The sequence below is a fragment of the Oryctolagus cuniculus genome, chromosome 7 (genome assembly GCF_964237555.1).
Source record: "Oryctolagus cuniculus chromosome 7, mOryCun1.1, whole genome shotgun sequence".
NCBI lineage: Eukaryota > Metazoa > Chordata > Mammalia > Lagomorpha > Leporidae > Oryctolagus > Oryctolagus cuniculus.
In genome coordinates, this window is record NC_091438.1 from 10,921,205 (window position 1) to 10,938,191 (window position 16,987).

At 55.0% G+C, this 16,987-nt stretch overlaps 1 protein-coding gene across 2 annotated transcripts in view; it reads left to right on the plus strand.

Moving 5' to 3' along the window:
• The window catches only part of PTPRN2 (protein tyrosine phosphatase receptor type N2), a 1,115,035-nt gene extending 1,102,914 nt beyond the window's left edge, over nucleotides 1-12,121 (plus strand). For both annotated transcript variants that reach the window (XM_051857048.2, XM_051857049.2), the window contains 2 exons: nucleotides 2,303-2,376; nucleotides 10,619-12,121. In XM_051857048.2, the coding sequence (XP_051713008.2) occupies nucleotides 2,303-2,376; nucleotides 10,619-10,690 (146 nt within the window). In that variant the 3' untranslated portion in view covers nucleotides 10,691-12,121. The remainder of the gene's footprint in view (nucleotides 1-2,302; nucleotides 2,377-10,618) is intronic.
• Nucleotides 12,122-16,987: the final 4,866 nt, after the last annotated feature.

Genomic DNA, 16,987 nt, shown 5'->3' on the forward strand with positions numbered 1-16,987 from the left:
ATGCTGTCATGTCCTTTTTTTTTTTTTTTTAATTTTATTTTTGACAGGCAGAATGGACAGTGAGAGAGAGAGACAGAGAGAAAGGTCTTCCTTTGCCGTTGGTTCACCCTCCAATGGCCGCCACGGCCAGCGCGCTGCAGCCGGTGCACCACACTGATCCGAAGGCAGCAGCCAGGTGCTTCTCCTGGTCTCCCATGGGGTGCAGGGCCCAAGCAACTGGGCCATCCTCCACTGCACTCCCTGGCCACAGCAGAGAGCTGGCCTGGAAGAGGGGCAACCGGGACAGAATCCGGCACCCCGACCGGGACTAGAACCCGGTGTGCCGGCGCCGCAAGGCAGAGGATTAGCCTAGTGAGCCGCGGCGCCGGCCACTTTCATGTCCTTTGTCGAGTATCGGAAGCCAGGAGCCGGCCAGCCTTCGCTCTGCCAATGAAGCCCCCATTTCTGCCAGGCACCATCCTGGCCACCTCAGAATGTGCAAGTGCTTCTTCATCCACGTTTCAGAGGTGGAGAGGTGAGACCAAACCTGAAGATGGGCGCAGGTCGCCCAGCTGGCAGAGCACATGTGCGGTGGGGACCACCCACTCCGACCTCTGCCTCCTGCCCACCTGCTACACGGCAGTCTCAATGCTTTCCGCTTTATGCAAGTATGACATTGGTTTGTATTGTATTTCCAGCCCAGGGCCTCCCAACCACCCCTACCTGCGGGCAGCTGCACCCCCAGGCCTTTTGTCTCTCTCTCTCCCTGGTGACTTGTGGGCACCTCATTATTCTACCTCCTCTTGTTCCACACATCAGCTCAGGGCAGTCCCGCTGATGCAGAACTGATGGCTGCCTGCCTCTCACACACACACACACACACACACACACACTCCCAGTTGCTGCCCAGGAAAGCCCTAGAAACCGTGGGGTTAAGAGACAAAGCCAGCCTCAGAGATTCCCTCCCCTGTTTGGACCGTGAAGGGATGTGGCATGCACCCACCTCAGCTTGTACAGAAAAGAAAGACCTGGAATCCTCCCAGTGGCCACTGGGGCCGTGTCTCTCCCCCTGGTCCTCTGTGGCTTGCCCTGTTCTGCGTGGCATGACAAGCACAGCCGCCTACTCTGCGTGTAAGCTGGGGTGAGCCCTGGGCTGGGAGAAGTCGTGGTCTCCTCACTGCCCACCGGGGTGATCCCAGCTCCCTCTTCGCCGCCGGCTCCAGCGCTGCCCGTAGGACCCCTGGCACCTGTGTGGGCTTTGCTCAGGGAGCCCCTGGCACACTTGAGGATGCTCTGCATCCTCCCTGTACCTTGCGTCACTGAAATCATGGGCGTGCCCCGTCTCCCCCCAAAAAGTCCCCGCAGCAAGCTTGAGGAGTTGGGATCCGGGCTTGCTCATGATCCGTCCGCTAAAGGACCAGGCAAAACAGAAAAGCGAGAGAGTCCATGTCGAACTGATGACGAGGCCAAACTTTAGAACAGGAACGGCGTTGTCTGCGGGCCTCCAGCGCCCCTGGCTGTAAGCTGGGTCCCCTCCACAGGAGGGCCCAGGAGGGCGGTGCCTGGGACATCGTCACTGGTCGTCAGCATTCAGAACGCTCGATTTTAAAAGATGGCAGCTCTATGTTGAAAAGCCAATATTAAGATATAAAAAGTTAATCTAAGCCTTCATCTTTTAAAATTAAGAATAATTCTGGCCAGCACCGCGGCTCACTAGGCTAATCCTCTGCCTGCAGCACCGGCACCCCAGGTTCTAGTCCCGGTCGGGGCGCCGGATTCTGTCCCGGTTGCCCCTCTTCCAGGCCAGCTCTCTGCTGTGGCCAGGGAGTGCAGTGGAGGATGGCCCAAGTGCTTGGGCCCTGCACCCCATGGGAGACCAGGAGAAGCACCTGGCTCCTGCCATCGGATCAGCGCGGTACGCTGGCTGCAGCGGCCATTTGGGGGGTGAACCAACAGGAGGAAGACCTTTCTCTCTGTCTCTCTCTAACTCTGTCAAAAAAAAAAAAAAAAAGAATAAAAAAAAAAACTAATAACACCTTGGGCTCGAACGCCGTGGCTTGCTGTTGGCAGATATCTATATGGGCATCTTATAGCCGTTCTTCCGCCTGGCTCTCGTGAATTAATGCTAATGAAAGCCGCCCTTGCCTTATTTTTCTATATGAACACTGAAATTGCAGCTGCCTGCCAAGCCGGCGGAGGGGCTGAGTGTAATAATTTTCAATTGGCCTCTTAGCCCAAAGGGAACCCCGATAGCAGGAGATTGACAGATGCGGCGTGGATTATCTTGTGCTCTAAACTCAGCCCAATTTGTGGTTTGTTGCAGGTGCTAAAGAGATTGATATCGCGGCAACCCTGGAGCACTTGAGGGACCAGAGACCGGGCATGGTTCAGACAAAGGTACTGTCAATCAATCCTCGGGGACTCTAAGTCTATTGAAGCTGTCTCTCTGCTGCTGTTTTCCTACGAGGGGAGAGAGGGGATGAGGCCCGATTTAGCATAAGCTGGACGCCGATGGCGCCACTCTGACTGAGCGCCCTCCGTGCCGGTCCCGCAGGGAAAAGGCACGTCCAGTAGCTTCTGGCGCGCGCCGCTCTCGCAACACTCAAATGTGTCCTACATTGATAGATGCAGGGAAGCCTCCCGTCATGGAAACTCCGTCCTTGGAAATCTCCATTCAGCAGACCGGGGGGCGGTTGGGGGAGCACTGCATCGTTATAGAACGCCGGTCAATGATGAGCCCCGCATCCTTCCAGGGCATTGTTCCAGGCTCACGACAGGCTCTGCCCAGCCCACTCCGTTTCCTGTGTCCACAACCGCCGCGGTCCATGGGACGGAGACCACCAGAACATCTCTGTCGCAGAGCAGGGTCCATGAGCCCCCCAAAAACAGCTGCTATTGATTGAAAAGTCCCGGTTCACAGCAACAGGGATAAAAACAAGCGATTTCTGGCTGGCCCTGGGTGAGCCAGAACTAGAAATTCATGGGGTGTTCCATGCCCTTAGCATTCCAGAAATGTCTCTCACGGGTCTGTTCCGCCAAAACGTGTAAGTCATAAGAATGTAAATTCTTCTCTGCTTAGTGTGTTTCTGACACTGTGGACATTGTTCATGCCCCAGAAAAGTTGTGAAATTGTTCACAGATGCCCTGGTTAAGTCATTTCTTTAGACATAAGTGGGTTTGAAGTCATTCACATGCGTATTGTAGAATAGGGCCCCAGTGCAATCAAGCTGGCCAAGGGCACCCTCGGGTTGCACTTTGGTCCCTGGTGTTGGCAACTCCGGGGTCCCCAACAAGTTCTCCAGCTTCCCCGGGCCTCATGGTTGCCCTCTGGGACCTGCAGGCAATTCGGAAGCCCCTCCGTCCATCTGCGTGTTGATGAAGTAGACAACATCAGGGTAGCATTTGAGCTGTGCACAGATAGGTCTAACCCAAACCCCAGGCGCGCTCTCGGCTTCCCCAGAAGCCGGAACCTCATGGAGTCAGGTTGAGCACACTGGAAGCCGCACGATCCTCTCCCCGAGTCCCCTCGTGGGGCCTCTGGCCTGTTCTCCATTGCCAAAGTCAGCCTCAAGCACAGAGGTCCAAGGAACTGTTCCCTTACAGAATCACAAAGCCACACAGAGGCACCGGAAGCAGCCTCCTGAGGAGTCGGGGGTGCTCCAGACCCTCCCAGCAGGAAATCAGGGCTGACCCTGGTCTTCCAGGGACAAGGCACCACCGCCTGGGAAGAGAGTGGGGACACAGCACGGGGGCAGCCTGTGCCCCACCTGTCCCTTCCCCTCCCCCTCTGTGGGACATGCAAGGTCTCACCAATGTCTTCTGTGACCATCACCGCTTTCTGTTTTCTTCGTTTCTTATCATTTGACATTGTGACATTATTTTAGACTTGCAAAATCCAAATTCACACAAACGATGCAAATTGTCCCAACCTTCCCTTCACCTGCCTCCCCGAGCTCTTAACACCTCAGATGACCACAGAGTGCTTACCAACACCATTAAGTCCCCTGCAGACCGGATCGAAGCCCATCCATGCCCACCGGCGACCTCTCACCGGAGCACAGCCCGTCCAGGAGCACCGGGAGTGGAGCTGTCGCATCTGCCTTCCCACTGGGGCGCGGGGTGGCTCCCTGGCCATGAGAACCCTTTGTTCTGTGTGTGCTCATCCTCTGCTGGCCGGGCCTGTCTGGTGTGCCCTCGGGGTCAGTGTTTGGGCAGGATAGCGGCAGAGCGAGTGGAGCCTCCTGTGTGGCCGCGTGTTGGGGAGGGAGTGCATGGCCCCGGGCAGTCCCTCACAAGTTGCGGGGTGTGGGGGGGAGGGAGGGCAAGTCTGTTGCTCACCTGAGCGCATATCTGCAGGCTTCTCCACTTGTATAGCCACTCAGCGTCCGTGGCAAATCCCGAGACCTGGTACACATCTGGAACCGCACTACTGGGAACGCCGTGAGGCTGCAAGGGGAGGCGATACCAGGCATGATGGCCATTCCGGCGACAACAGATCCACAGGCTTTGTGCTCATGGAAGGGTCTGTTTCGCTGGACTGCCTGCCTGGCTGTGACAGAGGCGGCCTTGTCAAGTCCAACACGCGGCCGTCACCACCCCCAGCACAGGACCTGCGAGGCCCAGAGCTGCAGGTGGCACAGGTCAGGGACAGAGGAGGCTGTTGCAATGGAGGAAACAGGGACAGCTTTGTAACCCAAAGTAAGAAGCAGATTCTACCTCTGGCTGAATAAAAACAGAGATCCTCCATCTGCTGGCTCACCAAATGCTTGCCACAGCCAGGGCTGGGCCGGGCCGGAGCTGGGAGCCCAGAACTCCATCCGGGTCTCCCACATGGGTGGCAGGGGCCCAAGTGCCTGACGCACCATCTGATGCCCCCCAGGTTGCTCAGCTGGACTCAGAAGCAGGGTGGGGACTCGGACCCAAGCGTGGGATGTGGGGGTCCCAGGCAGCGTTCTCACTGCTGCTCCAAACACCCACTCCTCGGGCTGGATCTTAGTTCCACAGGCGCAGCATGGCCTGTGCTAATCCGTAAAAAATCTACCTGCCTCTCAGACAGCTCTTCCCCACCAGATTGCTCAAAATACCCAAAAAACAGACGTTGATGGGAGACCCAGATGGAGTTCCTGGCTGCCACCTCTGACCTGGCCCACACCTCGCTGCTGTGGCCATTTGGGGAGTGAACTACATGCCAGATTATTTGGTGAACGGAAGCTCTCGTCCTCCCGTGCGCCCACATGACAGAACGTTTGCCTTCCCGGGTAGATTTATGCAGGGCCCTGCCCCCTGCGTCAGACTGGCTGTTTAGAAGTTGTCTCGAAGATACGAAGAATCAGTACACATGTGGAAATCACCACCCCATCCTCATTTATACTCCCCCCTTGGGGTTGAGAGTGCGTTTGGAGCAGGGCCTGGCATGGGGAGGGAGCCTTCTGACAGCAAAATGTCATTTGTGTGTTTAAAAAAACACAGTCTCAGGAGAGCTGGTTTCCTCCCTGGAATGCGGGCTGCTCAGACAAGCACCGGATGGTTACTGAACGCCCGGCCGAGCCGTGTGGGCCTGGGCACGCTCAGGTCTGTGTCACCCCAGAAGACAGACCCACGCCCAGACCCTGGGCACCGACAGCAACGCGAGACAAAGAAAAGCCACACACGCGTGCTCGCTGTGGTGTGCATGCGATCCAGCCACGGCACCTTCACAGCAGGCACAAAGAGACAAAAAGCCTGGGAAAGCCACCGCCTGCAGCGGCGTCCTATTTGGGCACAGGTTCTAGTCCCGGCTGCTCCACTTCCCATCCAGCTCTCTGCTATGGCCTGGGAAAGCAGTGGAGGATGGTCCAAGTGCTTGGGCCCCTGCACCTGCATGGGAGACCTGGAAGGAGCTCCTGGCTTCTGGCTTTGGATCGGCTCAGCTCCGGTCATTGTGGCCATCTGTGGAGTGAACCAGTGGATGGAAGACCTGTCTCTCTCTCTCTCTCCCTCCCTCCCTCCCTCTCTCCCTCTCTCCCTCTCTGTAATTCTGTCTTTCAAATAAATAAATAAATCTTTTAAAAAAAGAAGAGACCTAAACCACAGGGTGTGGTAACAGTCACACCCTCCAGTGAGCCCCTCTACTGTACATGTCTGTTGTAAACAGATTCTTTCCCTCCCTCCCCTACCCATTGATCTGTGGGAGTGCCCTTTTAACCAAAGGCCTCACACGTTCCTTCCCATAACAACATCTCCTCTTTCACACTGGTCAGCCCTAGAAATAAAAACCAGCATCCAGTTTGTCCGACACACAAGAAGTAGTGACGTCATGCTTGCCAGGGGACGTCCCTGGTGTGTGAGTGTCTGCAGGTGCCCAGTGGACCCTGCCCCTCCCCTGTCTCCTGCCTGCACTGTCTCGTATCCCTTCCTTCTTTTCTACTCCACACGTCCACTGCCCGAACGTGCTCCGTCGCCCTTTCTCAGACATGCCCAGACAGAGGCCCCGCATCCCCGGACAAGGGCACTGGTCTCAGGCATGTTCATACCTCCCCAGCTCCTGCCTAGACCAGCCGAGGCCAAGTCACACCAGATGTGGCCCCATTGTGGGGAGCAATTCGGACTAGACTAAGTTACTGGAATTAAGACTTATTCTATGCATCTGCTCTCCCACAATATGGCGCTGAGAGGAGTAAAACAGCTTCTACACAGCTGCCTCCAGTTCAACCAATAAACTGTAGGACTTGCTCCTGATTGGAGGAGAGCAGCGTACTCGGCGTGTGGGCAGCCGAGTTGGGATTGGTGGAAGAGGACTATAAAGGAGGAGAGAGACGGCATGCACCAGGAACATCTAAGGGGAACATCTAGCTGAAGGAACACCTGTGCAGCCCCCAAGAGAGCCGGCCGGCGGTGTGCCGCTCCCCTGCGGAAGTGGGGAATGTGGCCAGGGGGAACTGCCCTTCCACGGAGGTGGAAGGGATAGTAGCCAACCCGGGAAGAACCAGCAGCAAACCCGGGGAGGGCCGAACAGACGAAAGAACAGCGCAGGGTCCTGTGTCGTTCCTCCACGAAGAGGGGGAGCGACATAATGGTGCCGTGACTCGGATATGAAGCCTAGGCAGGGTTCAGTGTCATTCCTCCACGAAGAGGGGGAGCGACACCCATGACCCCCAGGACCCTCCTCCCTGTGCCACTAGCATGGTTCCTGTCTGTCTCTGTCCCTAACTTCCATCTGGGTCCAGTATCAGCGACGTAGCTGGTCTGCTTCTATGAAGAGAAGCTAAGAAGGATAGAGAGAGATTTTGTCCAGCCCCCTTGTGAGGGTGATGCTGGGGGCAGCCCTTCCCTGGAAGGGGGAGTGGCAGACTGCCTAGGGGCACCATAGCTCCTATCACAGAAATCCATGGTGGCTCTCCTTAACATCAGGAGTGAGCCAGCTAGAGTAGCAACTGCTCCTGTCTGGATAGCTCCACCCAGACCTCTGCTGGAGCCAGAAGAATCACAAATGTAAGTGTAAAAGCCCAAATAGCCACCATCCTGCTCCCAGAGCTCCAGGGCCCAGCCAGCACCAGCCATAGCTCTCTTGTTAGGCATGTGTTGTCCCAGGACCCCGGCCGCTCCTCGAGGGCTAAGCCCTCCCGTCTGACCAGCCACCCAGCTCACACAGTGCCCTGCAGGTCCCCGGGCCTGCCAAGGAGCACACAGAGTGGTGACCAGGCACCTGACCCACCTGAACCTAGTAGCAGGGCTGGAGTAGGGGGCAGTGGCAACCAAACTGCGGGAGACTGTAAGATCCACCCGCAGCCTCACAGTGTGGGCGTTAGTCATTTGCAGGAAACGCTTCCTTGGTCAGAAGATCCCAGCCCTCTTTCTGACGTCAGGTCTTTGCAAACCCAGCCAGCTCAGACATTGCGCCACGGGAGAGTGCTCAGTCTGCCCAGGTGCCTCGGGCGCCAAGATGCAGCCAGCCTCCCGGAGGTTCTGCGTGTGCTGGGCATGGCCTGTGAAGCCCACTGTGTCACAGCTCAGGGTCCAGTTCCCGGCCACTCTACAGTGAGGATTTACAAACTGCAGCTGGCCAGGCACTTCCTTTAGCCTGCATCCCTATTGGAGTGCTGGTCTGAGTCCTGGCCGTTCCCCACTTGCAATCCAGCTCCCTGCTAATGCACCAGGGAGGCAGTGGGTGCTGCCTGCAGTGACTGAGCCCCTGCCACCCACGTGGGACACGGAGTGGAGTTCTGGGCTCCTGGCTTCGCCTGTTGCACTTGGAGAATGAATCAGCAGATGGACTCCCTCTCTCTCTATCTCTCCCTCCCTCTCTCTCTCTCCTCTCTCTCCCTCTCTTCCCCACCCCGTCTCTCTCTTACTCCCTCTGCTTTTCAAAGAAAATAACATCTTCAATAAAAACAAATAAATAAATTTTGACAGTAAATATACCAATTCCCTCCATGGCCCTCCTGTTCCTTTTCGATATTTTGTCCTGTGACTGTGTGATATTTCAAATGACCGCAATCCGAATATGTTGCAATTCTTCAGTGTGTCTTTGTCACTTAACATAACAGGATAAATATTTGGCTTTCCTACTGGAAGTTTCTAAATGACTGCAAAAGGTCCTTCCTGGTCCTATAAAGTTCTTTACCCACCTGTGGTCCCGAGTGTTTTTCCAGTTTTTCTCCATATAAGTAGGCTGCAGTGTGTATCTTCAAGCTTGTCCACTTGTCCCTTCAAAGATTATTTCCAGGGCTGTCTTTCCAGTGCAACAGAAAACGCAAATGGGAATGTGATGCTAGCATTGAGATTCCCAAAATCCAACCTTAACTCTGTGGACTTTGAAGTCACAACGAAACCTCCATCCCTGTATCGGCAGATCTGCATTTCGGGAGGAAACCGTCTGTGTGGCTCATGCGTGATTAACCTGGATCCTCCGACAACATATTCGTAGACTAAACTGTTAGTTTGAGAGCCAGGGACAGGAGGCAGTGTTGGGACGGAACACTGGGGAGCCAGCCTGGTGCAGCCGTAACCTGTGCACGCCCTCTTCCGGGGGCAGCTTCCTCCTACAGGGGCACGTGAACTTGAGAAAGAGAGAGAGGGACTGATGACGGGTGAAGACGTGGGGAGGGACCATGGGTGGGCTTTGCTGTGCCCCCGGCAGCTCCCGTCCCAACCCAGTAACCAAGCCCAGTGTTGGAAGCGTCAGAATCCTTTGGCAGCCGTTTGTAAAATTCCCACTGGGAAGCTGGCTGACCACACCCGCAAAAGACACCAGAACACAGTCGGTCATTCCCTTCATGTAAGACCAGGGGGTAGTCATGTTCCAAAGCGAGCATGAAATTATTTTGAGTTTCTGCTTTAATTCAAGCTGTTTTCTATGTCTCTGTCAGAGACTGACAATTCTAAATAGAAATTAATCATTAGTTTTTGATTGGGAGCGCCCCTATTACTCGAATTATCAAGTATTTAAGCCATCCTTAATCCAAAAAGGCTAGCCAGGTAATCGTTTGCATAATTCGCTCCTTTCCACGACTTGCCTGATAATTGGCAAGTGTCTGATGGCTACTTTCAAGTTTCCAGCTGCCGTATGCAGAGGCGCTAATGTGGAATCTGAGTAGCAGGAGACATGTGGCTGACCACTTATCCACCCACGCTGTGTGGGAGGAGCCTGAGTTCTGTCTGCTGAACCCTCATCTTTTTTTTTTTTTTTTTTTTTTTTTTTGACAGGCAGAGTGGACAGTGAGAGAAAGAGACAGAGAGAAAGGTCTTCCTTTTGCCGTTGGTTCACCCTCCAATGGCCGCCGCTGTCGGCGCGCTATGGCCGGCGCACCGCGCTGATCCGATGGCAGGAGCCAGGTGCTTCTCCTGGTCTCCCATGGGGTGCAGGGCCCAAGCACTTGGGCCATCCTCCACTGCACTCCCAGGCCACAGCAGAGAGCTGGCCTGGAAGAGGGGCAACCGGGACAGAATCCGGCGCCCCGACTGGGACTAGAACCCTGTGTGCCGGCGCCGCAAGGCGGAGGATTAACCTAGTGAGCCGCAGCACTGTCTTAAGCCCTCATCTTGTAACAGACTGAGTAGTCCCGACCTCATGAACTTGTGTTTCTACTCAACGCCCCAACAGCTTTTTCCATGTGAGGGCTGTGTGTCTGGGAGCGGCCATGGAGGTGCACAGGGCTTGAGTTGGGAGGTCTGTGCAGGACACGGGGTTTGTTTGCAAATGAAACAAACTTGGGTTGGGCTGCAGGACCTGCTGATCTCAGAAGCAGAGCCTACCTGATGCTTCCCATGTCTGAGGACGGGGAAGCCCACAGGTGCCTGTGACTGTTCTAGTGACCAGGTCGGGCCGACACCCACACCTACCCCTCGCTCCGTCTGTCAAGGTGCCTGGCCCTGGCAGAGGGATGTAGGGTCAGGAGGAACCAGGTGACTCCTGAGGAGGTCCATGCTCACTGCTGGTGTGGGGCAAAGTCAAGGCTTTCTGGGGTGAGAAGTTCCTGTGCGCGTCAACTCCGGGTCTAACTCGCACACCCAGGAGCTCTGCTGTCCTCTGGAAGCCAGTCTGCAGCCTTCTCTTGTTTCTAAGTAGCTTCCTTCTGCAGATGGACACACGGGGCTTATGCCGGTGTGGAAAGGAAGGCACTCGGTTCACACCTTCTCTCCTTTCTCGTCCCCTGCACAGGAGCAGTTTGAGTTTGCGCTGACCGCCGTGGCCGAGGAGGTGAACGCCATCCTCAAGGCCCTCCCCCAGTGAGCTCGCATCCGGCTGGAGCCTCGGAGGAGCCCCTCCCCCCTCCCGTGAGCATCTTCGGGATTCGTGATACGACTTCAATTGTGTGTCTCCTGTTGTCACTGCATAGTAATAGGGTCCTTAAAACTCCTGTAGTCCGTACAATTTAGCAATTCAAATGTGCATTTCTGTTTGACCAAATAATCATCGAAAGGGGTCCGTGGAAATATTCGGTTATTTTCACTTTCTTTAAGAAAACATGACTTTTCCTTGAAGCACACGTTTCACTGTCTTACTTGCCAGCAACAATGATGAATGACGCAGCCATTGACCTGCCGGGTGGGCTCCAGAACTGTTTGGCTGTGGTCTGGGAGTGTCTTCCAGGAATGAAGGCCACCCGGGGTCGAAGCCACGTTTGGCATTTGTCCCCAGCATCAGAAGAACTACTGGCCCAGGACAGTGCACCTCCTGCAGCGTGGGGCAAATGACAAGAAAGCCACCACAGCAGGGGCTCCCCTGCCCCCGGACAGACACCATCGTCGCAGCCCCTGGCGGGTAGCACCTGCTCTTGAAGCCAGGACCTCACCCGACCACCGACCACCGCAGCTTTGCAAAGTTACAGAGGAGCTGCAGCCCGGAGATGTGTTTTTAATGTGCTAATACTGAGTTCTGCATTGCAAAATCTAATGCTTTCCTGTGAGAGGCCCAAAATGGACCAGAAGGAACCTGGACACTCGGAGGCATCCGCAGGCCCTCCAGGGAATGACCCAGGCCCTGCCAGGCCAAGGGAAGGTTCTGGGTCCCTCCTTCCTGGGGAGGCTCCCGGGGAAGGGAGGAAGATGCTGTAGGGCTGGCTTTCCCGGTGTGGGATGTTAGCACCTGGGAGCCACAGCTCACCGCTTCCTCCCGCGCTGTTGGGCTGCTGGGATCCTTGAAGGAACCACTTGCTGTGTTACCATGTTGGTATAAGCAACAGCCGGACGAATCCGATTCGGAAAATAGCATTGGAACATCAATTTCACTACCCGTCCCAGCCTCAGAAATAGCAAAACTCACCTCATTGAACAATCCCGTCCAAGACTGCATGGATGAAGATTTCTCCTTGAAGGTTAAATACAAGAAAGACACCCCCATCCTGCCCTGTTCCCCGCCACCCTTTCCTCTTAAACAGGACTTTTCAAAAAGCACTGTAGTAGGGGAAGCGGCCAGTGACCCGGGAGAAAGATGCCAAAATGTCATTTGTCCATCCATGGTATTGTAATGTATTTCTGCTTTCCTGTGTCTGTCATTTTTTTTCCAAAGTCTTTTCCTCTATCTGGAATTTAAATAATTAATAGAAATGAATTTATCTGAATTATAGGAAGCATATACCTACTTGTAATTTCTAACTTCTTATGTTTCAAAGAAATCCTCCAGCGTGAGATATATAAATATATTTAGCTGTGGCATATTAGACTCCTGGTTTCACGCGTGCATGGTCTCTTTATGTGGGGAGCAGACAGCGACGTTTGCCCACCCACCTTTCTGCTTCCGGAGGCTACTGAATGCTCCGGTTCCTGAAACGAAGCATGTGCCTTGAACTCAGACCGGCTACACCGCTGGCGTACGGCCGGCGAGAGGCGTGCAGAGTGCTCCTGGGATTTTATTCTTTAAAGGCGACTAAGCAACGTCAGTGGAAGCTGCAGACGGTGCCCGCTGCATGCCCCAGCCTCCTCACGGCTTGCGTGTCCCAGGGAGGGAGGGCATTTGGGGTAAGGATGTCTCTCCTCCTTCCCCGCCCATCCTCTGCTGTGCTAACCACCTGCTGGAAGCGCAGGGCCCTGTCCCAGCGAGTCTCCTAATGCGTTTCCCCCAGCGCGCTGATCTGGTCCGGTTATTGACCCTTCTGTCCTCAGTGGACGCTGGACCTCATCCTCACTGGCCACATGCTACACTGCCCACATGACAGGAGAGCACGCCTGGGGACCTCTCAAATCGTACTGAAAGGGGAGTGGGGAGGAGTGGGTGCGTGTCTGGCCTCCTGTTCATCTTCTACCCCTCTGTTCAGCTCCAGTGAGAAGGAATGAAGATCCACGGGGATCTGTTATCCCAAAACCAGACCGCTCCCCACAGGGCCCACCAACTCAGGGCATCCGGTGTGCGGCACATGCTGGCACTGGCTACTGGGAAAGCCAGACCCTCCACTTGCAGCCTTTCCCCTGAGCGCGTCCCTCTTCCTCGTGTTGAAATCCTCCCTTAGCATCCACCAGATACCTGATTGTTACTGTAACGTGTTTCTGGTGACACTGTCGTTTCGAGCGCATGGAGCAATCTGTAATGCATTTCAGAACGAGCAGCCCAGGGCAGGAGGCAACCTGAGGAGCCCGGTAGAGATCCCGCACCTGCTGTGACTGTTGAGAAATGCTGCACACACACAGTGCTCCACGAAACACTTCCTAACACAGAGCCGGGCTCTGGAGACCCCGAGAACTGCCCAGGTGCTCCTTAGAGAGGGAGGGACATGCGCGGAGCATGAACGGCCCCAGGGCGTGCTGTGCTGCTACATGTTTGACAACCAACTCTTAAAAAACATTTACAGAAATGAATGCAGTTGGGCTGGCGCCGCGGCTCACTAGGCTAATCCTCCACCTAGCGGCGCTGGCACACCGGGTTCTAGTCCCGGTCGGGGCGCAGGATTCTGTCCCGGTTGCCCCTCTTCCAGGCCAGCTCTCTGCTGTGGCCCAGGAGCGCAGTGGAGGATGGCCCAACTGCTTGGGCCCAGCACCCGCATGAGAAACCAGGAGGAAGCACCTGGCTCCTGGCTTCGGATCGGTGCAGCGCGCTGGCCGAAATGCACTGGCCGTAGTGGCCATTTGGGGGGTGAACCAACAGAAAAAGGAAGACCTTTCTCTCTCTCTCTCACACACACACTAACTCTGCCTGTCAAAAATAAAAATAAAAAAAAATACTAATAAAAGAAATGAATGCAGTTGATGGGCTGGCGTTGTTGGCGTAGCGACGTCAGCCTCCCACGCGGCACCAGTTCGTGTCCCCGCTGTTCCACTTGTGCATGGAAGCAGCAGAGGTTGGTCCAAGTACCTAGGCCCCTGCCAGCCACCTTGGAGACCCGGATGAAGCACCTGGCTCCTGGCTTCAGCCTGGCCCAGGCCTGGTCATTGCAGTAACCTGGGGAGTGAACCAGCAGGTGGAGGATATCTCTCTCTCTCTCTCTCTTTCTCTCATGTGTCTCTCCCTCTCTGTAACTCTGAAATTCAAATAAGATTTATTTATTTGAATTTGAAACTCAGAGTTACACAGAGAGAAGGAGAGGCAGAAAGAGAGAGAGGTCTTCTATCTGCTGGTTCACTCCCCAATTGGCCACGATGGCCAGAGCTGTGCCGATCCAAAGCCAGGAGCCAGGCACTCCCTCGGGGTCTCCCACGCAGGTGCAAGGGCCCAAGCACTTGGGCCACCCTCCACTGCTTTCCCAGGCCATAGCAGAGACCTGGATAGGAAGTGGAACAGCTGGGACTTGAACCGGCACTCATATGGGATGCCAGCACCACAGGCAGTGGCTTTACTCGATATACCACAGCGCCAGCCCCAATAAATCCTTTTTAAAAAGAAATTGTGCGGGGCCAGTAGCAGGTAAAGCCACCGCCTGCGGTGCCAGCATCCTGTATGGGTGCAGGTTCGAGTCCCGGCTGCTCCTCTTCCGATCCAGCTCTCTGCTATGGCCTGGGAAAGCAGTCCAAGATGGCCCAAGTCCTTGGGCCCCTGCACCCACGTGGGAGACCCAGAAGAAGCTCCTGGCTCCTGGCTTCAGATCAGCACAGCTCCAGCCATTGCAACCATCTGGGGAGTGAACCAACAAATGGAAGACCCTTCTCTCTCTCTCTGCCTCTGCTTGTCTGTAACTGCCTTTCAAATAAAATAAATACATCTTTCAAAAAAAAAAAAGAAGAAGAAGAAGAAATTGAGCAGCCTGCCAATGTAAGACTAGCCCAGCACCTACAAATAACAGCACAATGGTCTCTGTGGTAGTCAGCTGATTCCCGTGCAATGCGCCCTTTCACTTTTTGTGGCACTCTGGGATCCATAGCCAAATCGTGATTGCCCTCGGGGACGGAGCGCAGTTCCGACGTGAGTGTCGGTTGACGTTCGTGCGTCCGAGTGGCAGGAGGAGGCCACAGGGGGATAGGTCGGGACCTCGCTCATCAACCGCCTGAGCAACTTCTGCAAGACGGGATGGTGGTTTTGGAACCCTGGGGGCCACCTTTGCGCCCAACCTCGGTGCCTGTCACCGTGGAAGGGCCACAGACGCCACCGCGTGCACCTTTAAGCGTGACCAGCCTCGTGGACGCCTTCTCGAAACACGGAAGGGCTGCCCTGGTGTGTGGTGTGTGCTGATTTCCATGATGTGAATACAGGGTTGTGATGCATCTCGGTGCGGCCGTACAGGCCGTGGGAAGCAACTCCACAGTGCGGGCACAAACGGTGGAATCGGGAAGAGCTGACAGCTGCTGCAGGTGACAGTCAAATAGGCAACATGATGAGAAAGTGAAAGTTTGGCTGTTGCCTGTGTTTTAATACTGTCCATTTAGAGTATTATTTAATAATAAGCCTACACAGCCGGCACCGCGGCTCAATAGGCTAATCCTCCACGTTGCGACGCTGGCACACCGGGTTCTAGTCCCGGTTGGGGCGCCGGATTCTGTCCTGGTTGTTCCTCTTCCAGGCCAGCTCTCTGCTGTGGCCAGGGAGTGCAGTGGAGGATGGCCCAGGTGCTTGGGCCCTGCACCCCATGGGAGACCAGGAGAAGCACCTGGCTCCTGCCTTTGGATCAGCGTGGTGCGCCGGCCGCGGTAGCCATTGGAGGGTGAACCAATGGCAAAAGGAAGACCTTTCTCTCTGTCTCTCTCTCTCACTGTCCACTCTGCCTGTCAATAATAATAATAATAATAAGCCTACACAACCTGCTCCTGCAAGTTAGCACAAGCTGACCAATGCACAACCACACGACACAGGGTGGGACGTGGGGGACCCCTCTGTAGCACTATCCAGCAGGAAACAGAAAAATCCCTATTACAGGCGTAGTCTACTCCACCTACATGGTACAGGAAATCCAGGTGGAAAAATGAGGCTTGAAAACCGACTGAAGCCCATTGAAATCCTTGGGTCCCCCAGATAAGTGAAGGCCAGAACCTGTCAGTGTGGACCCTACAACCCAGAGAAGAGACGACCCGGGAAGATCAGCTCTCGGTGAAAAGTGACGAAGCACCATCGGGGAGCGACATCTAGGGTGCAGAAACGCAGATACCAATAAGAAAAGGGAATAAAATCCGCTTCAACTATTTGAAAGACAGGCAGATAACAGCATGGCGGAAAAACTGGATTTGAAAAAGAAAGAAACAAAAGTAGAAATGAAACCAAAAGGGAGAAATCACTTTAAGGGTAGAGGATGCATGTTCATAGCTCAACTTAAGACTCAGTGTCGGCCGGCGCCGCAGCTCACTAGGCTAATCCTCTGCCTTGCGGCACGGGCACACCGGGTTCTAATCCCGGTCAGGGCGCCGGATTCTGTCCCAATTGCTCCTCTTCCAGGCCAGCTCTCTGCTGTGGCCCGGGAGTGCAGTGGAGGATGGCCCTGTCCGCAGCGCACTGTCCGCAGCGGCCATTGGAGGGTGAACCAAGAGCAAAGGAAGACTTTTCTCTCTGTCTCTCTCTCTCTCACTATCCACTCTGCCTGTCAAAAAAAAAAAAAAAAAAAAAACTCAATGAGTTAAATAGAGGACTGGGTACATCTGAACACCCATGGTAACGTGGAAGACGAGATGAAAATATACAAGTTAGGAGAGGTAGCGAGCAGGGTGCATGTTCCCGCAGAAAGTGGAGTTGAGTGCCAAGGGTCCTTTGGCATCTCTCCAACCAGACAGGTGCGCCAGTTTGGACACAGCTTTTTGATTTCAGCATCGTTCTCAGAGTTGAGTTTCAGTTCTGGCTAGGCAATGGGGACTTGTTTAAAATTCCTGCTGTCGGGATGAGACTTTCTTCCCGACTGATGTGTGCGACTCGGGATGGGGACCCTGGCTGGCATCAGAGGGTGTCAGTGCCCCAAACCACGAGGAGGGCTTTCTGCCACCCCAGGTGCCCGGCAGCTGCTGGTGGATTCCAACATGACCCTGACTCAGGGTGGGGTAGGGAGGGCATGGGGCAGGGCGGCGTGGGACTTGCCTTGAAGGGCTTCAAGATTAACTAAGAAATTACCCAGCCCTTGAGAGGCTAAAGAGAGCAGGAGACTAGCCAGAGAGGGGAGGTGTGCCCGGTCACCCCACTTTACAG